A 23,920-nucleotide genomic window follows, 5' to 3' on the forward strand; every position below is an offset into this window, starting at 1 on the left:
TTGGTGAACAGACTGATCAGAATCCCTCCCTGCAGGGAGGGTAAATGAGAGGAGCCGTCACCCTGCATCTCTCAGTTGCCAGCCTCAGTATTGCAATGGTAGCTATTTGCTTTCTCAGTTGAGGAACTTTTGTGTCATGTAGTGACCTGAAACATAGTTGGAAATAGATTCAAAAACAGGGAAGTGGAGCTCAAATAGAGATACACAATTAGATCAGTCACAAAATACATTGGATGGTATTTAATGAGAGATTTTTAGAATACGTAATTTTTTTCACATTTGTTTTCAGAATGTGGGCGACACCAGAAAAGCTGCATTTATTGCCCATCCCTAATTGGCCTTGAGAAGGTGGCGGTGGGCCTTCTTGATGCTAATTTGTCAACATGAATAGTTTATTTTGATAACCTGAATAAAACATTGATATTACAGCAAAAAGACCGAATGAAATATTCTGACATGGAGCTTTCCAGAAGTTCATCAGTCTAATAAAATTAAACAAACTCCTAATTCCAGAATATTTATTGTAATGAGATTTTGTGCTTATATTTCCATTTAGAAGTTACATTTATCTATCTGTGACAAGAAGTGAACAGTATTGCTTTATTGAAGCAACTGCTTATCGTGCAACACCCCATCACACAATTTTTGCTCACTAAAGAAGCAACTGGAAGGAAGTTTGAAGTCCAACATATAGGCAGTGGAGTGAAAAGGAACACAATTTATTGTGTACTGCAATTTCTAGATATAATCCATTGCAAAAATAATGACAAGGCTAGAATCTGAAGACAGCTGGATCCACAAGGTACTCAATATAGTTGGGTTTGATACTGGAATTCTCTTTATGAGTAAGGTAGGGGACACATTTTCTTCATCCGGTTCTGCTACTTGTCTGCTGTTGGTCTACTTGCCATACAAGCAGCTTGACTTGTAAGCCAGCTTCAGGGTTCTTTGTGCACCATGTGTGACAAATTGCAAACTGCAATGCCATAAAAATCTCTGCCAGCAATGCTTCTTGATATGAGTGAAACATTTTTCTGGCTGTCAGCAAAAATCATTGAGCTGTGTGAAGAACTGGACCTCAGGAGACTAAATATTTGTGGTAAGTTCCATGATGCAGCAAATTGTCAATATCTGTGGTGGAAGCTTGCCTTTCCTCATTGCATGTTTTACTTTTACGATCCAGTAATGCTGGTGGTACACATCCATTTGTGTGTATCTGCTCACAAGTGAGCTGAGTGTTCCAGATAAAGAGAGTTCATCCCATTTGTTTATCGTCCTGGCACTTCAAAACATTTTTCATTGGGAATGCTGGGCTGTATTGTTGAGCACAAGCAGCCAGTGAGGGGTTGCTGTCAGATGAAAGGTTACTGACCTGAAACGTTAATTCTGCTTCTCTCTCCACAGATGCTGCCAGACCTGTTGAATAGTTCCAGTATTTCTTGTTTTTATTTCAGATTTCCAGCATCTGCAGTATCTTGCTTTTATTTTAGGGGTTGTTGTCTGTCTGCTGTTCGTCGAGCTCTTTCCTGACTTGGGCAGAGAGGGAGCGGGCGTGGGCAGGGGTGGAAAAGAGGCAAGGGAGCAAGTTCCAAACAGACACTGTGTGGCTGGAATGCTGCTCTAGCATTCTAACTGTATGCTGGGGCAGCTACTTCATTTACCTTCAAGTGAGGTACCTGACGAACCTCGTGCACAGTTGTCCAGACTCTTTATGTTCATTGCTACATTGGGGCACATTTGGCACCTTGGGTGGGCCGTTGGCCGCAGGCACCCAGCATCATATTTCCAACTAGGCTTGGTTAAAAAAGCAGATGACTTGTTTTACCAAACATAGGGTCATCGGGTCCTTTAATATTACCCTTAGCCATGGCCCAGTTGGCAGCACACTCACCACTGAGCCAGAAGGCTGTGGGTTCAAGTTCCACTCCAAAGACTGGAGCACTAAAATCTAGGCTGGCAGTACAGTGCAATAATGGAATGGCGCACTGTTGGAGGTGCTGTCTTTTTGGATGAGACATTAAACCAAAACCTTGTCTGCTGTCTCAGGTGGACATAAAAGATCCCATGACACTATTTTAAAGATGAGTAAAGGAGTTATCCCCATTATCCTGGCCAATATTTAACGCTCACTCAAAATTGCTAAAAAAAATTAGTCATTTGGTAGTAAAGAACTTGAGTATTGCTGAAAATAGAGACATGTTGTGGAAGCTTGCCGTCTTGCACTCATTAGGACAACCCGCAAGAATACCAATGTAAGGGAAAACAACAACTTTATATGGTATGAGAAGAGGGTGCTGATTGGTTGGCAAGTGAATTCTGATTGGTAAAGGCATTGTCATGGAGAATGCACCAGTTTACAGTGACTGACAGTTAACTGGCAAGCTTTGTTTGAAATTTAAACCAGGCAGCTTGACTCTGATTGGTCAAGGCATTACCCTGAGAAATGAACCAGCTGTCACTTATTTTGTTTAGCTGAAACAGGCGCAATGTTTATACATGTTCTTTCTGTCTGCAAAGAACAGAGTCCTGTGTATTAATATATGTAGCTTCCAGTACGCGCAAATGTGCCACAATGTTAGCCCAATTGACAATCTTAAATTGGTTGTCAGCGTAATTATTAAGCACACTGAGGATTATTTGGCAAATATTGTCCAATCGCGGAATCACGTTTAATGTTGGACACGGTGTTTTGAGTTTTGCAAACATGGGCTGGTTGGGTACGGCCCGTACCTTGCCCATTGCGAACAGCGGAAGGGACATGTTGTTTGATATGATACGCCTGTCTTTGGGACGTATGGCCTATATATACCAGTGTGATGCTAGGTATAGCTGCATTTCTTACATCCACAACAGTGGCTACACTTCAAAATTATTTCATTGTCTATAAAGTGCTTTGGGATGTCCTGAGATTGTGAAAAAGATAAAAATGCAAGTCTTCCTTTCTTTTCCATTTTTCTCACACAAATAAAGAGAGTAAAAAGTCTTCAGCTGTTGCTCAGCTTCACTGCATTTTTATGATCCACAACATTACAAGTTAACCTACGAGTGAGATATTCAGCTAATGGGTGTCATTGAACATCTCCCCCAAGTCCTTGTGTACAAATTATATTGAAGCATGACATTATGATGACAAAACTGATGAATGACTCTCCTTAAACAAGGTTTGCCAAACTGTTTTTCATGAAGATACTGTGCCTTTAAAGTACACTTACAGCCCTTTTGAGAAAAGATCCTTTACCTAATCTGCTGTAGTTAAAAATAGATGGTTTCCAAAAGTTTCAGACGCAGGACACAACTACAAACTTCACACAAAGGTATACCTGAGTTAGTGAAAGCAAAACCAGAACGTGGGAACCAGCAGACCAAGTGCCCAAAGCTTTCTGCTACGTCTGATACTGGCGTTGATATGCTTTTATGCTTTTGCTATTAAAAGTTATATATCTTCACATATAAGTGAAGTGGAAATCTTACATTTCAATTTTCACAGCACAGTTGATTCCACAGTGATTGCTTTGGTGTGGAGTAGCACCCACAGGGAATTTGTGGGTACGCTATGTCAGATTTTTTGTTCATTATGTTGCCAGTCCACAATGTGCCAAGCGACATTAGCTGCAAGCATTGGTCCATGGTAAGAGGACTCTACTGTTTATTCATTTTCTAAATAATTCAAACAGATGCTCACCTTTTTCCTAATAATAGTCTTGTAGATATTGCGTGCAAACATTGAACTTGCTGATAAAAGTGATGAGTCTGCAGATGACATAACTGCTGCTGAAATGGCACCAATTCCCAATATGGAAATGTAAATAGGGCACAGGTATTGAAGGACAATGGGTAATATCATACTTGCTTCTTGTCTTTCATTTGGAGTTGGTAAACCATAGCTTGTTTGATTCCAATCTGGAAAAAAAGTGATATTTTGCATTTAAAATTGCTTTAGTCAGTATTTTTGTCACACAAGGTCATGGGGCCTGAAAGAAAATAACTTTTAATTGACTTATATGGAAAAACCAAAAAACTATGTTATATAGGGGTAGGAAGCAAATTCTCATCCAGGATCTCACACATAATGAACTTATCTCAACTGTGCCATTATCTGCAAGTCCTGAATAGAGCTCTGACACTTCCCCATAGGTCATGGGGGATGGGAGTGTGGAGGCCACTGTCATATATCTCCAGGTAGATACTTACAGGATAACAAGAAATTATTTCCTTACATTTTTGCTCAATAACTACAATTTTTTGATTATATTATTAGTCCTTCGATGGAAGATAGTCACCATATGAAATGAATGCTCATAATGTATTCAAATTGTTAGACCTATGGGTCAATGGTGGGCACTGATGTACTGAGTTATTAATAGGGGTGGAGGCCTGTGCTCTTCAGCATGATGAACGGACATAGCACAGTTGAAGCTCATTAGCGATATCAAAGATATTAAATTAGTACTCCTCCCCATAATGGAATGAAGGTGAGGGAAGGGTATAGAGTCATAGAGACATTTACGGCACTGAAGGAGGCCATTCGGCCCATCGAGTCCCTGGTGGCCCTCCATGGAGCTATCCATTCAGTTTCACTCCCCTGCTCAATCTCTGTCACCCTGCAAGTCTATTTCCTTCAAGTGGCCACCCAATTTCCTTTTGAAGTCATTGATTGTCACTGCTTCCACCACCCTCATGGACAGCAAGTTCCAGGTCATCACCACCCGCTGTGTAAATAGAGTTCTTCCTCACATTATACCTGCATCTCTTGCCCGAAACCTTCAATCTGTGTCCCCTAGTCCTTGTACCATTAGTTAATAGGAACAGTTTTTCTTTATCTAACTTACCCAAGCCTGTCATAATCTTGTACACCTCTACTAAATCTCCCTTCAATCTCCTTTGTTCTATGGAGCACAACCCCAGCTTTTCCATCCTAACCTTGTAACTGAAATCCCCCATCCCTGAAACCATTCTGGTAAATATCCTCTGCACCCTCTCAAAGACCTTCACATCTTTCCTGAAGTGTGGTGAACAGAACTGGACGCAATTCTCCAGCTGGGGCCTAACCAGAGCTTTATAAAGGTTCAGCATAACTTCCCTGCTTTTGTACTCAATGCCTCTATTTATGAAGCCCAAGATCTCATATGCATTATTAACCACTCTCTCAATATGTCCTGCCACCTTCAAAGATCGATGTTCATGCACCCCTTGGCTTTGAAAAAATATTTTATTTTTTGCTGTCTGGCCCATATCTCCTTTCCTTCCCTTTTCACCCAATTCTCCCCTCCTTCCCTCCCTACTCAATACCGTCTCCCTTCCCAAGAAACCTGCTGGCCCTTCAATGGCTGCTGGTGCCTGAAATTCCAGCCCCTTCCTTAACTCCTGCTGCCCTCCGTGCATCATGAGAGACATGCTGAAAAATATTTAAACTAGTCTACAGCATATTATCATGCGAGGCTAGTTTATTTGTCATGTAGCACTTAGGGGGCTGTGATCCTGGCAGGACTGTAGAACGGCCTTATCAATGTGTTTATATCAGGGTTGTCCAAAATTTGGCCCGTGGGCCAGGATCTGACCCGCCAAAGGTTTCCATCCGGCCTGTGGCCATTCCTCATCCTCGCCAGCACTCCATGAGTGGAGATGGAAAATTTCCCTTTGTCTTCCTGCAGAGCGACCTTTTTTAAAACATCGCCCTGAGTTTCACAGATGACAGCTGCTGAAGCGAGAAAGCGCTTCCCATCATCGGACAGATTCGGGCCTTTCCAGCGGCTTTCAAAAATGATCGGAAAACCCCGAATCTGTCCGATGTTGGGAAGCGCTTTCCTGCTTCAGCAGCTGTCAGCTGTGAAACTCAGCGTGATGTTTTAAGACAAACTGAGCAAGCACAAAGCTGCTGTGCTGAGCGCTCCCACTCTGTGCAACTGTCAGAGAGAGGGAACAGGGGGGTGGGGGGGGTGGGGGCGGAACAGAGAGAGAGAGAGAAAGGGGGGGATCAAAGAGAGAGGGAAAGGGGGGAAGAAACAGAGAGGGAACAGGGGGGAGCAAAGAGAGAGGGAACGGGGGTGAACAAAGAGAGAGGGAATGGGGGGAACAAAGAGTGAGGGAAGGGGGGGAACAAAGAGAGAGGGAACGGGGGTGAACAAAGAGAGAGGGAACGGGGGGAACAAAGAGTGAGGGAAGGGGGAGAACAAAGAGAGAGGGAACGGGGGTGAACAAAGAGAGAGGGATCGGGGGTGAACGAAGAGAGAGGGATCGGGGGTGAACAAAGAGAGAGGGAACGTGGGGAACAAAGAGAGAGGGAACGGGGGAACAAAGAGAGAGGGAATGGGGGGACAAAGAGAGGGAATGGGGGAACAAAGAGAGAGAGAGAACGGGGGGAACAAAGAGAGAGAACGGGGGTGAACAAAGAGAGAGGGAACGGGGGTGAACAAAGAGAGAGAGAGAATGGGGGTGAACAAAGAAAGAGGGAATGGGGGGTGAACAAAGAGAGAGAGAGAATGGGGGGGAACAAAGAGAGAGGGAACGGGGGGACAAAGAGAGAGGGAAATGGGGGAGGGAACAAAGAGAGAGAGGGGAGTAGGGGGGAACTAAGACAGGGAAGAAAGAGGGGGTACAGAGAAGGAGGGGAAAATGGGGGGGCATGGAACAGAGAGAGAGAGAGAGAATGGGGGGGAACAAAGAGAGAGGGAATGGGGGGAGGAACAAAGAGAGAGGGAACGGGGGTGAACAAAGAGAGAGGGAATGGGGGGAACAAAGAGAGAGGGAATGGGGGGAACAGAGAGAGGGAACGGGGGTGAACAAAGAGAGAGGGAACGGGGGTGAACAAAGAGAGAGAGAACAGGGGGAACAAGGAGAGAGGGAACGGGGGGAACAAAGAGAGAGGGAATGGGGGGAACAAAGAGAGAGGGAACGGGGGTGAACAAAGAGAGAGAGAACAGGGGGAACAAAGAGAGAGAGAACGGGGGAACAAAGAGAGAGAGAACGGGGGGAACAAAGAGAGAGGGAATGGGGGGACAAAGAGAAAGGGAATGGGGGGAACAAAGAGAGGGAACGGGGGGAACAAAAAGAGAGAGAGAACGGGGGGACAAAGAGAGAGGGAAACAGGGGAGGGAACAAAGAGAGAGAGGGGAGTAGGGGGGGAACTAAGAGAGGGAAGAGAGAGGGGGTACAGAGAAGGAGCGGAAAACGGGGGGCATGGAACAGAAAGAGAGGGAGAGAGAGCGGGGAACAGAGAGGGAAATGGGGGGGGGAACAAAGAGAGAGGGGGAACAGTGAGAGAGGGGAAAACAGAGGGCGCGGAACAGAGAGAGGGAAACGGGGGGGGGGGGGGACAAAGAGAGAGGGAACAGAGAGAGGGGGGCAGAAAGAGAGAGGGAAACGGTGGGGGGGGGGGGGGGAAAGGAGGGAGGGGGGACCGAGAGAGAGGGGAAAACAGAGGGGGGAACAGAGAGAGAGAGAGAGCAGGGAACAGAGACAGAGGGAAACAGAGAGAGGGGGAGGGATCAATGAGAGACAGGAGACAGGGAGATAGTGGGGGAAAACAGGGAGAGAGGGAAAACAGTGAGAGAGGGGAAAAGAAAGAGAGAAGGGGGATCAGAAAGAGAGGGGGAACGGGGGTGGGGGGTGGGTGGGGATGAACACAGAGCGCGAAGACGACACAGAGGGGGGGACAACTTAGAGACAGAGGAACACAGGAAGATAGAGAGAGAGAGATCTCACTCCTGAAAGATAGACATCTATCATCAAGTGTGGGGGCAGAGATTGACTACTAATGCAAGCAAAAGCAATGCCAGGTATGTCACTAAATCAGTTTTCAATATAGTGATGAGAAAGTAAGTCTATAAATTAGTTTTCTCATTTAATGCTTCTCCACAAAAATGAACATTTGTTGTTTTTATTAGCAAGATAAATTTTTAATGCCTTTATCTTTTGAAATTTGCTCATCGGTTGCCCGGGCCAAGCAAAAACCATAATGCAGCCCTCTGCCCGAAAATGGACAACCTTGGTTTATATCTAAAAGTAATGAATTTGAGACACTGGTATACTGAGTTAAACCTGTCCTTTAATTTATGGGACCTAGGTTTGGGAAGTCTGCATGCGATTGTTGCTGTGCGTAAGCCCTAGGTCTATACTGAGTTCTAATTTGACACTAAAACAGAGTAATTATGTCAATATCAGCTAATGAACATGTTGTGTGTTCATATGACAGTAATATATCCATAATTTTAAATGAGTTAATGCTTCCAATAAAATAACAGCCAGAGGAACATCACATAAACAGATTATGTATTCATCTGCTAAAATCATCCATAGTAGTTTCTAGCCTTAACATGGATCTAGGCCAGAGATTACACAACAATGTTTGGTGCTGGTGAGAGAAATAGTAAAGATCAAACCATTTGCTGGAAATTGGAAGGTTTACTATCAAAATGATCATTTGCAAACTCGAACGTTCTTGGGTTCACTATTTATTCTACTAAATTTTCAAATAGCTGAGCAACATTCGTAAGCACCATATGAATTTTCATTCAAAATATATTTTAGTTATTAAATTATAACTTTAAAACTAAAATTTAAAGACATTGAGCTGAATGTTCAGACATTTTTCAATATGGAGATACAATGGCAGCTGTTCTGTCCTGCTTTCAGCCCACCAAAATTTCTTGTTCAAGTTGGGAGGTGAGCCAATCATCTGCCAACTCTTTCAGCAGTGCAGATATTACAATTGGATAGAAATAATGGGATGATGTCATATGTTTGAATCTGTATAATTTTCTTCCCCATTGCAATCTATCTAACTTGAGGCATTATGATTGCCAGGGTCAGCTCATCCTGGCACAATGGCTGCATTTAGAGATGTTTACTGCAATTTTAGCCCATATCACAGGTTTGACTGCATATTTTGGTAATGTTATTTTCCTTGAGGGGCTACTGAGGTAAGCTTTAAACTGACAGAGTGAGGGACTTCATGGTCACCTGCAAATTTATAAACCACACCCAAGGCAAAGCATGTTATTGGGTAGCATGGGTTTCATCATGAGGTTTCCTCTGCATGCAATGATAATGGAGGAGGAGACGATCAGAAGGAAATAATCGAAGAGAGTGGCAACATTGTAGAAGGCTGAGTTCAATTCACAACTATCTCCTTCCCCAATGAATTCTTGTTAGAGTCTGAGTGAGGATTTCTGCCTTCAGAGAATTCATTTTACACTTCACAAAGGAAGCTATGGTTAACCTGTGCCAGCTTCTATACACAGACCTATGGTCTAGACCAACTGCCCAACCAACTCTATTAAAATGGGTTATATTTTATGACATTGGCTCATTCCAGACTTCAACATGGGATTTCTGTGACACCCAGTCCTGCATTTCCCAAGTTATCATCGCCATCTCTACAAGAATTGGTAAATTCATCCATTTTGGGATGATTCTTAGGAAGTAGCATGAAAGGTTTTCTCAGAGTTCAGGAGCAATAAATGGGATCCACATTGCACCATGAATCAATTAAATTTCTGAAATAGAAAGGATTCCCTATCCTGGATGATCAAATTGCTTGTGAGCAGAAACCATAAAGTCTTCATGCTGTCAGGAAAACCCTATATGCCAAATGGGACATATTAATTTCATCGGTTGGAAACTTACCTTAGACTTTTAATGGAAAAAATCCTACAAATTAACTTTTTAAAAAACTAGCAGCCAAGATGGCCACTGCAATTTACATTAATTCATTAATAGATTAATAGAAATACATTCGCCTCAATCAAATTTCCATCACTGCATCTCTCCAACCATCATGCCTACATCAATCCTACAATGAAAGATAGGAGGCCTGGTAGCTTTGCTCTCCTGACATACAGATACATCAAGTCAGTTGACTGCAGCCATGCCACTGGCACTCGGCCCAATGATCAGGTTGCCAATGATCCGTGCCAAAGAAAATCAAATATTTCCTACCAGTCCCTGAAAGCCCTAATAGAGTAAGTCATTTAACCTGACTTCAAATAGCTGAAGACTGAAAAGCAATATTCCCTCAAATCCATTCTCAAGGTTTCAAAGGGCTGCAGTCTGTGCTTCCAAAGGACCAACTTGTCTTGGGCTACTGCTATAGGGTGGGGAGGGTAATGGTTGCAGGCTGCAATGAAGCTTTCAGATATTCCATTGGTGTCTTCAATTAAGGAAATGCTTCCCTGTTGCTGGTGTACATGAGAGCAGTGGACTCCAACATTACCCCTACCATCCACTGCATCAGCCATGGAGAAAGGAACCAGGCTTTTCATTGTCATGTTGCCATCATCACCATCATAAGTATCATCATCTCACTCCTCCTCCTCCTCCTTATCTGTCCCCCTATTACTGAGACTGATCTGCAGAAGAAGAGGAAATCAACTAGGAATGTCTGTGCAACACTTAGGAAAAGTAGAGATACAGACAGGTTGAGATTTTCGTGAAAGTGCTGTACCAGGTGAAAACACAGCTTTGCACTCAATTGCCTACAATTTGCACCAGCCCACTGACCCCACCATCACTGACAGCCAAGCTGGAATATCTTTCCAGCAACTCCTTAGCCTGGGTCAGCTGTCTTACGTCTGCAATCACTCTGCCAGAGGAAAATATGCTGGAAGGACCTTGCGACAGGAGAGGCTGGAGTTGTCTGGGATTTCATATGCAAAAAATAACCTTTGAGGTGAGTTTCAAACAATTTCCAGAGTTAGACAGCTGCTGGTGAGATGGTGGTGTAATGGTAATGTCGCTGGACTAGGAATCCAGTATTGGTGCCATGAAACTATTATCGATACTTGTAAAACCTCATCTGGTTCACTAATGGCCTTTAGGGAAGGAAATCTGCTGTCCTTACCTGATCTGGCCTACATGTGACTCCAGACCCACAGCAATGAGGTTGACTCTTAACTGCTCTTTGAAGTGGCCTAGTAAGTCACGCAGTTGTCAAGGGCAATTAGGGATGAGCAATAAATGCTGGCTTTGTTAGCAATGCCCACATCCCATGAAAGAATTAAAAAATCCACAGTCTATTGTGCCCAATGACTTGTTATTCCTTTTACAAAGTGAATGTTAGAGGGCCCACAGTACCAAAGTGAAAAGGTTAAGGTAGCAGTTCTATTATCTTGTCTGCCCTTTCAGGTCATTGAATTTTTGTAACACAGGTCTGCTACACTGGAGGCATGAGAGAAGTGACATTCAACACCATTCAGCACCATTGCTGACTCCCTCCAGATAGCTCAGGTTACTTCCTTCAGCAGGATTCTCCCATGCAACCCCAACAATCACTTCCCGTGCCATTTGTTCTATGAGGATCTCATGATTTACATCAGGAGAAAATTGTGTTTAGTGCTTAGACCTTCTTGGCATGGTAGACCATGCAATTTAGAACACACTTCTCTAGTTACAAACAATAGAAATGATTCATATAATTATAGAATGGTCTGGGCTGCTTCCCATGTGTTGATGAGGATGAAATGAAATGTCTCGGTTCCTAAATATTCTTATGCCTGTTATGAAAAGGGTTTTGAGAAGCTTGGAATTCATTGATAATAATTCTCTGCATTTTAACATACTGACTAAAGATGTAGGAAAAGCTGTTACCTGCTGACGCTTCAGGAAGCCGTTGTCTGCATAAATGCTGTCAGACATTTAGATCTTGCAGCAATAAGTTTCCTCCCCCAAGCCAACAGAGGGACAGATGAGCAGGAAAAGGAGGAGAAGGATGATGATTATTATGATGATGGTTTACATGGGACTTGTGCCTCCAGTGCACCAACGATTACACAGATAAGTTGATCTGCCTATTCTGATGGTCTCAGCTGTGTACCTCATGGGTGGTCAGAAGTCTCATTGCATTGCTGTTCTACATTCCTAAAGGCCCTGAGAAATTTGGGTTCATTATGGTTGGCAATGTATAGTTCATTTCTTGGAATTTGTGCAGATACAATCAACAATCTTCCTCTCTCCTCAGAATGCTGGTTTTATTGATTAGAAACCAAATGCCAGTTGAATGTAAACGATACACTCTAAGTGATGACTAATTTATTGTGCTCACTTCAGTCAAGGACTATCTTAATTCGAACAAGTGTCTCACATACAGAATCAATTACACTAGAATATTGTACAATCTCACAATATGATGGGTTATATTCCATACCTGTAGAAACACCAACTGCGCCAAGAAGGATAGAAGGGAAAGCCAACGTGAAGCAGAAAATACCAGCAATATAAGATGTTTTTTGTGCTTGAGAAATTGATGATGCAGCAAGAACTCGCTGAAAATACACTTGCCAAGGAATCCCTCCCAGAGTCTGAAAGAAATTAATGAGAAGTTAGCATTTCAGAATAAAACAAAGTTATTCAGGAAGTCGATTATTTAGCAATAAATATTTCAGTGAAACAATATTAATTGCATTATTTCATTACAATATCTCACACACAAAATAATTACAGATGACCAACATTTTTTGACCTGACATATATAACTACACCATCTGCTCTTCTGTCTACTCTGCTTTTTCTAAACACTTTATACCCTTGAATGTTATATTTGTATCCATCCTCTGGATTCCCACCATATATTTCCCTACTGCCACAATAGCCATTTATTTCAGCATCTTATTTCCAAAGCTTGTAATATGTTTGCGCACACAATTTTTTATTGTTTTGCCTTCTCTCACACCCCCAGTCTCTGCTTATTCCTGATTTTCAGTTCATTTGTGTCTTTTTGAGTATTTGAGTTTGTACCCAACTGTTGACTACTTTATCCTACCATTGGTCTTGTCTAAGATCCTGTTTGTCCTCTGTCCTACATCCCACCTGTGTAGCTGAAATGGTTTTTCTATTGCTGCATCGATGTTCCCCACAGTTCTCTTTGTGCCTATTGGTTTCATTGTAGCTTGCCTCTCCTGTACTAGTTCTTTTACTCTGGAAGGATTCAAAGTTATTTGTGAATTTGACATTGTTGTATATTCACTTATTTATCTGCTCAATTCCATTGGCGAACTCCCTTTCTTCCCCAACTATAGTAATTATACCAAAGAACGTTACTTTGCATCTTTATCTTAAGTTTTGAGTCAATCCTCACACATGTAACTCTTTAAGCCCCGATATTAATTCTCCCTATGCCATTTACCTCTATGTGGACTACTCTCCCTGGATCTCTACCTGTGCTCTTCAGTGTCCATTTTAATCTTTCCTCAATTCTTCTGGGCAGCTCAACATCCTGTAGCTTTGTCCTTACAATACACATGGTGATCCATTTTCTTGAGCAATCCTTCTGTGACCCGAAATGCCTTTGACTAGGGTGCTCTATGTGGCTTTCTAACTTCCTTTTTTCTACAAATACTACCTTTGCAATGTTGGACGGTGCTTCGTATCTGTTCAATAATATAGGTCTTGATATTAATTTTGCAATGAGCTGGAAGCAGGTGGCCCACGAGCATGCACAAAATCCAGAAATAAGTGCAGTGGCTTTTTAACTCAGTCATCTCATTATAATTTTACTCCCGCATTTTCTGCCCAATCATCCGCAGTGGGCGTAATGTACGTGATCTAAACACCAGTATTTAAAGGGAAAATCCAAACATGCAAGTTGAAGGAATTTGCAGTTGGGAAGAAAAGAGAAACAAATGGCAGAATGGAGTCCAGACAGGCAAAGGCTGTGCCCCGTTTTACTGATCCCTCCCTGGATGTGCTGCTGGGAGCTGTGAAGAGTCGGATAGCAATATTGTTCTAACCAACGGGAGGAAAAAGCCTGCAGCTGAGACCAAGAAGGCGTGGATGGAGGTTGCAGAGAAGGTAAGCAGCAGGAGTGAGATACCACACTCCTTGATTCAGTGCAGAAAGTGCTTGACTGACCTAAACAGGTCAGGGAAAGGAGAATACAGTGGTACCTTCACCAACATCCTGCATTGCAAAAAACCAAGCCAAAGTGTTTTCAACCATCTTCAGCCAGAAGTGCCCAGTGCCTGATCCATCTCTGCCTCCTCCCAAGATTCCCACCATTATGGATGCCAGTTTTCAGCTAATTTGATTCACTCAAAAGCATATCAAGAAACAGCTGATTGCATGGACACAGCAAAGGCTATGGACACTGACAACATACCAGCTGAGGACTTGTGCTCCAGGACTAGCTGTGTTTCCAGCTAAGCTGTTCCACTACAGCTACAACACTGAAAGCTACCCAACAAAGTCAAAAATTGTCCAGGTATGTCATGTCCACAAAAAGCAGGACTAATCCAATCCTGCCCCATCAGTCTCAATCATCAGCAAAGTGATGGAAGATGCTGTTGACAGCACCATCAAGCAGCAATTACTCACCAAAGCTCAGGTTGAGTTCTGTGAGGACCACTTGGTTCCAGACCTCACTACAGCCTTAGCCCAAACGCAGACAGAAGAGCTGATTTCCAGAGGTGTGGTGAAAGTGACTGCCCTTGACACCAAGGCAGCTGAGTGTGGCATAAAGGAGCCCGAGCAAAATTGAAGTCAATGGGAATCAGGGGGAAAACTGTCTGTGGACTAGAGCCATAACTAGCACAAAGGAAGATAGTTGTGGTTGTTGAAGTCCAATCATCTCATTCATTTCTGCAGGACTTCCTGAGGACAATGTCCGAGGCCCAACCACCTTCAGCTGCTTCATCAATGAGCTTCCCTCCATCATAATGTTAGAAGTGGGGATGTTCGCTGATGATTGCACAGTATTCAGTCCCATTCCCAGCTCCTTAGATAATGAAGTAGTTCATGCATGAAAACAGCACGACCCAGACAACATTCAGGCTTGGGCTGATAAGTGGCAAGAAATGTTCACGTCACACAAGTGCCAGGTAAAGACCATCTTCAACAAGAGAGAATCTAACCACCTCCCATTGACATTCATTGCTGAATCCCCCACCAGCAACATCCTGGAGGTTATCATTGACCAGAAACTAAACTAGACCACCCACATAAAAGAACTACAAGAGCAGGTCAGAGGCTGGAAATTCTGCAACAAGTAACTCACCTCCTGACTCACCAAAGCCTTTCCATTACCTACAAGGCACAAGTCAGGAGTGTGATGGAATACTTGTCTGAATGACAGCAGCTCCAACAACATTCACGAAGCAAAGAACAAACAAAGAACAAAGAACAGTACAGCACAGGAACAGGCCATTCGGCCCTCCAAGATCTTGATGTCTGTCTAAACTAAAACCTTGTGCACTTCTGGGGACCGTCTCCCTCTATTCCCATTCTATTCATGTATTTGTCAAGGTGCCTCTTAAATGTCGCTATTGTACCTGCTTCCACCACCTCCCCTGGCAGCAAGTTCCAGGCACTCACCACCCTCTGTGTAAAAAACTTGCCTCGCACATCCCCTCTAAACTTTGCTCCTCGCACCTTAAACCTATGTCCCCTAGTAACTGACTCTTCCACCCTAGGAAAAAGCTTCTGACTATACACTCTGTCCATGCCACTCATAACTTTCTAAACCTCTATCATGTCGCCCCTCCACCTCTGTCATTCCAGTGAAAACAATCCGAGTTTTTCCAACCTCTCCTCATAGCTAATGCCCTCCAGACCTGGCAACATCCTGGTAAACCTCCTCTGTACCCTCTCCAGAACCTCCACGTCCTTCTGGTAGTGTGGCGACCAGAATTGCACGCAATATTCTAAGTGTGGCCTAACTAAGGTTCTGTACAGCTGCACCATGACTTGCCAATTTTTATACACTATGCCCCGACCAATGAGGACAAGCATGCCGTATGCCTTCTTGACTACCTTATCCACCTGCGTTGCCACTTTCAGTGACCTGTGGACCTGTACGCCCAGATCTCTTTGCCTGTCAATTCTCCTAAGGGTTCTGCCATTTACAGTATACTTCCCACCTGCATTAGACCTTCCAAATGCATTACCTCACATTTGTCCGGATTAAACTCCATCTGTCATTTCTCCGCCCAAGTCTCCAACCGATCTATATCCTGCTGTATCCTCTGACAATCCTCATCACTATCCGCAACTCCAACAACCTTTGTGTCGTCCGCAAACTTACTAAATCAGACCAGCTACATTTTCCTCCAAATCGTTTATATATACTACAAACAGCAAAGGTCCCAGCACTGATCCCTGCGGAACACCACTAGTCACAGCCCTCCATTCAGAAAAGCACCCTTCCACTGCCACCCTCTGTCTTCTATGACCAAGCCAGTTCTGTATCCATCTTGCCAGCTCACCTCTGATCCCGTGTGACTTCACCTTTTGTACCAGTCTGCCATGAGGGACCTTGTCAAAGGCTTTACTGAAATCCATACAGATAACATCCACTGCCCTTCCTTCATCAATCATCTTCGTCATTTCCTCAAAAAACTCAATAAAGTTAGTGAGACACGACCTCCCCTTCACAAAACCATGCTACCTCTCGCTAAAAAGTTCAGTTGTTTCCAAATGGGTGTAAATCCTGTCCCGAAGAATCCTCTCTAATAATTTCCCTATCACTGACGTAAAGCTCACCCGCCTATAATTTCCTGGATTATCCTTGCTACCCTTCTTAAACAAAGGAACAACATTGGCTATTCTCCAGTCCTCTGGGACCTCACCTGTAGCCAATGAGGATACAAAGATTTCGGTCAAGGCCCCAGCAATTTCTTCCCTTGCCTCCCTCAGTATTCTGGGGTAGATCCCATCAGGCCCTGGGGACGTATCTACCTTAATGCTTTGCAAGATGCCCAACACCTCCTCCTTTTTGATAACGACATGACACAGACTATCTACACTCCCTTCCCTCGACTCATCATCCACCAAGTCCTTCTCTTTGGTGAATACTGATGCAAAGTACTAATTTAGGACCTCGCCCATTACCTCTGGTTCCACACATAGATTCCCTCCTCTGTCCTTGAGTAGGCCAACCCTTTCCCTGGTTACCCTCTTGCTCTTTATATGCGTATAAAAAGCCATGGGATTCTCCTTAATCCTGTTTGCCAATGACTTTTCATGACCCCTTTTAGCTCTCCTGACTCCTTGCTTAAGTTCCTTCCTACTGTCTTTATATTCCTCAAGGTCTTCATCTGTTCCCAGCCTTCCAGCCCTTACAAATGCTTCATTTTTCTTTTTGACTAGGCTCACAATATCCCTCGTTATCCAAGGTTCCCGAAACTTGCCAAACTTATCTTTCTTCCTCACAGGAACATGCTGGTCCTGGATTCTATTCAACTGACGTTTGAAAGACTCCCACGTGTCAGATGTTGATTTACCCTCAAACAGCCGCCCCCAATCTAAATTCTTCAGTTCCTGCCTAATATTGTTATAATCAGCCTTCCCCCAATTTAGCACCTTCACCCGAGGACTACTCTTATCCTTATCCACAAGTACCTTAAAACTTATGGAATTATGGTCACTGTTCCCGAAATGCTCCCCTACTGAAACTTCGACCACCTGGCCAGGCTCATTCCCCAATACCAGGTCCAGAATGGCCCCATCCCTAGTTGGACTATCTACATATTGTTTCAAGAAGCCCTCCTGGATGTTCCTCACAAATTCTGCCCCATCCAAGCCCCTAGCACTAAGCAAGTCCCAATCCAGGACAAAGCAGCCTGCTTGATCATCACCCCATCCACCAACTTAAACATTCACTCCCTCCACCACAGGCACATAATGGCAGCAGTGTGTACCATCCACAAGATGCACTGCAGCAACTTGCCAAGCTTCCTCTGACAACAACTTCCAAACTCACAACCTCTGCCACCTCGAAGGAGAAGGGCAGCAGGCACATGTGAATAACACCACCTCCAAGTCAGAAAGCATCCTGACTTGGAAACATATCGCCATTCCTTTATCATTGCTGAGTCAAAATCCTGGAACTCCACTAAATAGATTGCAGCGATTCAAGAAGGCGGCTCACCACCACCTTCTCAAGGGCAATTAGGGATGGGCAATAAATACTGGCCTTGCTAACAATGTTCACATCCCATGAATGATTAAAACAAAACACTTTTGTGCACATCACCCACCCCCTTGCTCTGCCTTCTCAAGCGTACTCCAGCACATCATTCCTCATACCCACTTACCTTGCATGTCCTCCTATCTTTCTCTATCTGTGCACTTCTTCACATCCCCATCTATCTATCCACTACTCCCACTCACTCTCATATATATTCAGTGTCATCCCTATCCCTCATAGTCAAGCTTGCAACCACCTGGTGAAAATGTTCATTACACCCACTGATGGTTTGTTCTTTCCCTTCCTGCAGGCGAAGAGAGGGACAGACCACCAGGGAGAGGGACAGAACAGGAGGGGGCTGCCTGCAGATAACACAACAAACTAACTGCAGAAGAAGCAGCTCTGGAAATAAGCAGAGTTTTAGTATCCCTGACATTTGGAGATGATGAGATGGTGGGGATGCTCCCAGCTCCTTGGTTACACAATGAAATGTTAGCCATCCACATCGCATATATGGCACGCAGTCACATTGAAATTAAAACAGAAAGTGCTGGAAATACTCAGCAGGTCTATAAGCATCTGTGGAGAAAGAAACAGAGTTAATGTTTCGGGTCTGTAACCTTTCAGTCACAGTGATGACGCAGCCATGTTGACTTGGTTTCAACAGCGAGTGAAATATGATCATCTGCATCATCATAACTTGTAACATTCCTACCTTGGCATGACTAATTCATATCGTTTCTCTCCCACAGAGCTTTCATGTGTGCAGCAGGAGTTGTTGGATGTTGCAGCTGATGAGTCCTCAGAGGATCTCAGTCCTTTTGATGGTACACCATCACAGGACTCATGCAGACTATACACCAGCTCAGCTACACACACTTTGGTAGGACCAGTAAGGCAAATAGTTGGGTTTTCACCCGGTGACTCACAAGTGAGAAAGAGCACTTGATGGAGACAGGGAGAACAGTGTAGTGTCTGTATCCGAGGTGCAGCCCTCTCCAAGCTCTGCTCAGCTGGACAGAGCTGCAATATCTGGGGGCCATTGATGAAAAGGAGAATCTTTGGGCAGCAGCAGGCAGTGAGATGCACTGACAGGCCTTCAAAGCAGAATCACCATAACTGCAGAGAGACTGGAGGAGTCCACCACAAGAAGGTTGATAGACACCTTAGCCTTGGTCTTACAGGGCTGCACTGATCTGCACCAAAGTGGACTCCATCACAGTGGTAGCAGTGAAATGTGGCTGGGCCATGAGAGGGGGTAGTGATAGGGGTCATGGAAGTGGAGACTCCAGTCAAAGCACTTCGACTTTTCACTCACAGCCTTCAGCCAGTAGCCCACATGCTAACTCATCTCCTGATGGCCAAGTTTGCTTCTGCACAGGTGGAGGTGGAGCAGTCTTTAGCAGGGCCATCATGGACTCCAAAACCCAGAGGGTGTTGGCCAAGAGCATCTCGGCAGTCAGAACAAGGATCTAAACAGTCTGCCTCCACCTCTGTGGAAGCCACACAGGATGCACCATGTAGGAGTAACAGGAAAAGGGAAAATAAGGCTTTGTCGTTGCACATGGGTGTCAGAGAAAATGTTGTTTTGATAAGTTTTTGTTCTTTATTTAGGTCACATAAGTACAATTTTTCATCACTTTCCTGTCTTGACATCCTTTGGTGTTGGGTGGTAAGTGGTCGTCTAACTCATTTAATGAGTTAGACCTTTACCTGGTGACTGGAGCGGTGGCAGGTGGACCTGGGAGGAGGCTGATCTGGAGTGGGACCTGAAAAGGAGAGAGCGGGGCTCGAGGCCCTTACTTACCTGGTGACCGGAGCGGCGGCTGGCGCTCTCTCGCTCTCTCTCTGTGCTGGCACGCGCTGAGACTCAAAATCGGAAAAAAAGATTTACAGTGACATCAAGGGAAATCTGCAAGGTGATTGGTTGGGTAAATAACAGCTGATAGTGCATTTAAATAGCTAAAAGAGATTTAAAAAAAACTCAAGTGATAAGGTGAGTACTACTAAAGTGTGTTTTTAAAAAATTAGTGTAATTTATGAAGGACTTTAGATTGGAGTGGGTAGTGTTTGGAGTAGAACAAGGCCCCTACTGTAATTAGTATTTTTATAGGGAGTAACTAAGTAATCTAAAGGTAAGTCATGGCAGGAGAGCTCAGCCCCGTGAAATGCTCCTCCTGCACTATGTGGGAAATCAGGGACGCTTCCAGTGTCCCTGACAACCATATGTGCAGGAAGTGTATCCATCTGCAGCTACTGGCTACCCGCATTACGGAGCTGGAGCTGCGGGTGGATTTACTGTCGAGCATCTGTGATGCTGAGGACATTGTGGATAGCATGTTTAGCGAGGTGGTCACACCGCAGGTAATGGCTGCACAGGCAGAAAAGGGATGGGTGACCACCAGGCAGAGTAGTAGGCGCAGGCAGGTAGTGCAGGAGTCCCCTATGGCTATCCCCCTCTCAAACAGATATACCGCTCTGGATACTGTTGAGGGGGATGACCTCCCAGGGGAAAGCAGCAACAGCCAAGTTCGTGGCACCATGGATGGCTCTGCTGCACAGCAATGGGGGAAAAAGACTGGGAGTGCCATAGTGATAGGAGATTCAATTGTAAGGATGACAGACAGGCATTTCTGTGGTCGCAAATGAGACTGCAGGATGGTATGTTGCCTCCCTGGTGCTAGGGTCAAGGATGTCTTGGAGCAGCTGCAGGACATTCTGAAGGGGGAGGGTGAACAGCCGGTGGTTGTGGTACATGTCGGTACCAACGACATAGGTAGAAAAAGGGATGAGGTCCTGCAAGATGAATTTAAGGAGTTAGGAGCTAAATTAAAAAGCAGGACCTCAAAGGAAGTAATTTCAGGATTACTTCCTGTGCCACATGTTAGTGAGTATAGGATCAGGAGAATAGACCAGATGAATGCGTGGCTGGAGAAATGGTGCAGGAGGGAGGGATTTAGATTCCTGGGACATCGGGACCAGTTCTGGGGAAGGTGGGACCTGTACAAGTGGGACGGGTTACGCCCAGGCAGGACTGGAACTGATGTCCTCACAGGGGCATTTGCTCGTGCTGTTGGGAAGGATTTAAACTAGAATGGCAGGGGGATGGGAACTTGAGCGGGGAAACTGAGGAGGAGGAAACAAGGATAAGAACGAAAGACAGGAATCAAAAAGGCAAAAATGGAAGACATAGAAATCAAGGGCAAGAAACAAATAGGGCCATAGTGCAAAATAATGCTAAGATGACTCCTTCCTTCCCTTTCCTTTTGGCCTCCTTGTCTCGAGAGACAAGGGGTAAGTGTCTAGAAGTGGTCAGTGTTTTGTGGAATAGTGCCTGGAGTGGCTATAAAGGCCAATTTTAGAGTGACAGGCTCTTCCACAGGCGCTGCAGGTGAAGTTGGTTGTCAGGGCGCTTTCCTTACACTGCTTTCTCTTTTCCTGCCAATTGCTGAGTCTCTTCGACTCTCCTCTCTTCAGCCCCGCCTTTATAGCTGTCCGCCAGCTCTGGCGATTGCTAGCAATTGGCTCCCATGACTTGTGGTCAATGTCGCAGGACTTCATGTCGCATTTGCAAACGTTTTTAAAGCGGAGACATGGACGGCTGGTGGGTCTGATACCAGTGATGAGCTCGCTGTACAATATGTCCTTGGGGATCCTGCCATCTTCCATGCGGCTCACATGGCCAAGCCATCTCAAGCCCAACTGCCTCAGTGCGTACATGCTGGGGGTGTTGGCCGCCTCGAGGACTTCTGCTTTGGAGATATGGTCCCGCCACCTGATGCCAAGGATTCTCTGGAGGCAGCGAAGATGGAATACGTTGAGATGTCGCTCTTGGCTGACATACGTTGTCCAGGCCTCGCTTCCCTAGAGCACGTTATTGAGGACACAGGCTTGAAACACTCTGACTTTAGTGTTCCATGTCAGTGCGCCATTTTCCCACACCGTCTTGGCCAGTCTGGACATAGCAGCAGACGCCTTCCCCATGCGCTTGTTGATTTCTGCATCGAGAGACAGATTGCTGGTGATGGTTGAGCCCAGGTAGATGAACTCTTGAACCACTTCCAGAATGTGGTCACCAATATTGATGGATGAAGCATTTCTGACGTCCTGTCCCATGATCTTCGTTTTCTTGAGGCTGATGGTTAGGCCAAATTCGTTGCAGGCAGCCGCAAGCCTGTCGATGAGTCTCTGCAGACACTCTTCCGTGTGGGATGTTAATGCAGCATCATCAGCAAAGAGGAGTTCCCTTATGAGGACTTTCCGTACTTCGGTCTTTGCTCTAAGACGGGCAAGGTTGAACAACCTGCCATCTGATCTTGTGTGAAGGAATATTCCTTCTTCTGAAGACTTGAAGGCATGCGAGAGCAGCAGGGAGAAGAAGATCCCAAACAGTGAAGGTTCGAGAACACAGCCCTGTTTCACACCACTCAGGATGGGAAAGGAGTCTGATGAGGTACTGTTATGCTGAATTGTGCCTTTCATATTATCATGGAACGAGGTGATGATGCTTAGCAGCTTTGGTGGACATCCGATCTTTGCTAGTAGTCTGAAGAGATCACATCAGTTGATGAGGTCAAAGGCTTTGGTGAGACCTATGTAGGCAACGTAGAGGGGCATCTGTTGTTCACAGCATTTCTCCTGTAGCTGGCGAAGGGAGAACAGCATATCAATAGTGGATCTCTCTGCTCGAAAGCCGCACTGTGCCTCAGGGTAGACACGCTCAGCCAGCTTCTGAAGTCTGTTTCAAACGACTCGAGTGAAGGCTTTCCCCACTATGCTGAGCAGGGAGATTCCACAGTAGTTGTTGCAGTCACTGTTTGTTTTTATAGAGGGTAATGATATTGGCATCGCGCATGTCCTGTGGTACTGCTCCCTCATCCCAGCACAGGCTAAGCAGTTCATGGAGTGCTGAGAGTATAGCAGGCTTGGCACTCTTGTTTATTTCAGGGGTAATGCTGTCCTTTCCAGGGACTTTTCTGCTAGCTAGAGAATCGATGGCGTTACTGAGCTCCAATTTTGTTGGCTGATCATCCAGCTTGGCAATGACTGGCAGAGTCTCGGCTGCATTGCAGGTGGTATCAGTGACATCATTTTCCCTGGAGCACAGTTCTAGGTAGTGCTCCACCCAGCGGTCCATTTGCTTGCATTGGTCAGTGATCATTTCCCCTGATTTAGACTTGAGGGGGGCGATCTTCTTGATGGTTGGCCCAAAAGCTCTCATAATGCCATCATACATTCCTCTGATGAATACGACTGCATAGGTGTTGCCATAGTCGCTTGCACAGTGCCTGGCTGTTCTTTGCTTCTGCCGGTTTTAAGTGCTAGGAAGTTAACTCGCTGGGGGCTTTCTTGTAGTTCAGCAGTGCAGTGCGCTTGGCAGCTATGACTGGTTCCATCTCTTCAAAGTGAGATTGAAACCAGTCTGCATTCTGCTTCTCATGTTTGCCAAAGGTGGTCATTGCTGAGTCATAGATGGCGTCTCTGATGTGGGCCTACTTGGTCTCTGCATCCCCTGCGGGAGTGTTTTGAAGGGCTTTTTCAAATGAATTGAGAAACTTTTGTGACAGCTGGGGGTAAGAAATTCTGGTAGTGTTGATGCGCAGGCGGCCATTCTGCTAGGAGTGATGTAACTTCTTTGGTTTGAGCGGGGAGACTGAGGAGGAGGAAACAAGGATAGAAACCAAAGACAGGAACAAAAAGGCAAAAGTGGAAGGCATAGAAATTAAGAGCAAGAAACAAATAGAGCCATAGTGCAAAATAATGCTAAGATGACTAAGAATGTTAAAAAGACAAGCCTAAAGGCATTGTGTCTCAATGCACAGAGTATTCACAATAAGGTAGGCGAATTAACAGCGCAAATAGATGTAAATGGATACGATGTAGTTGCGATTATGGAGACATGGCTGCAGGGCGACCAAGGATGGGAACTGAACATCCAGGGGTATTCAATATTTAGGAAAGACAGGCAAAAAGGGAAAGGAGGTGGAGTAGCATTGTTAGTAAAAGAGGAAATCGATACAATAGTGA

The 23,920-nt window shown here is 44.8% G+C and overlaps 1 protein-coding gene and 1 long non-coding RNA gene across 4 annotated transcripts in view; one reads left to right on the forward strand and one right to left on the reverse strand.

Annotated features, from left to right (window-relative positions):
• The window catches only part of LOC137371425 (uncharacterized), an 84,059-nt gene that overhangs the window by 41,536 nt on the left and 18,603 nt on the right, over positions 1–23,920 (forward strand). The gene's annotated exons all lie outside the window — the stretch shown is intronic.
• Positions 1–23,920, reverse strand: part of LOC137371423 (high affinity choline transporter 1-like) — a 59,526-nt gene that overhangs the window by 941 nt on the left and 34,665 nt on the right. For all 3 annotated transcript variants that reach the window (XM_068034002.1, XM_068034003.1, XM_068034001.1), the window contains 2 exons: positions 12,140–12,293; positions 3,683–3,900 (listed from right to left, as the gene is read on the reverse strand). In XM_068034002.1, coding sequence (XP_067890103.1) covers positions 3,683–3,900; positions 12,140–12,293 — 372 coding nt within the window. The remainder of the gene's footprint in view (positions 1–3,682; positions 3,901–12,139; positions 12,294–23,920) is intronic.

This window comes from Heterodontus francisci, chromosome 6 (assembly GCF_036365525.1).
Source record: "Heterodontus francisci isolate sHetFra1 chromosome 6, sHetFra1.hap1, whole genome shotgun sequence".
In the NCBI taxonomy this organism is placed as follows: domain Eukaryota; kingdom Metazoa; phylum Chordata; class Chondrichthyes; order Heterodontiformes; family Heterodontidae; genus Heterodontus; species Heterodontus francisci.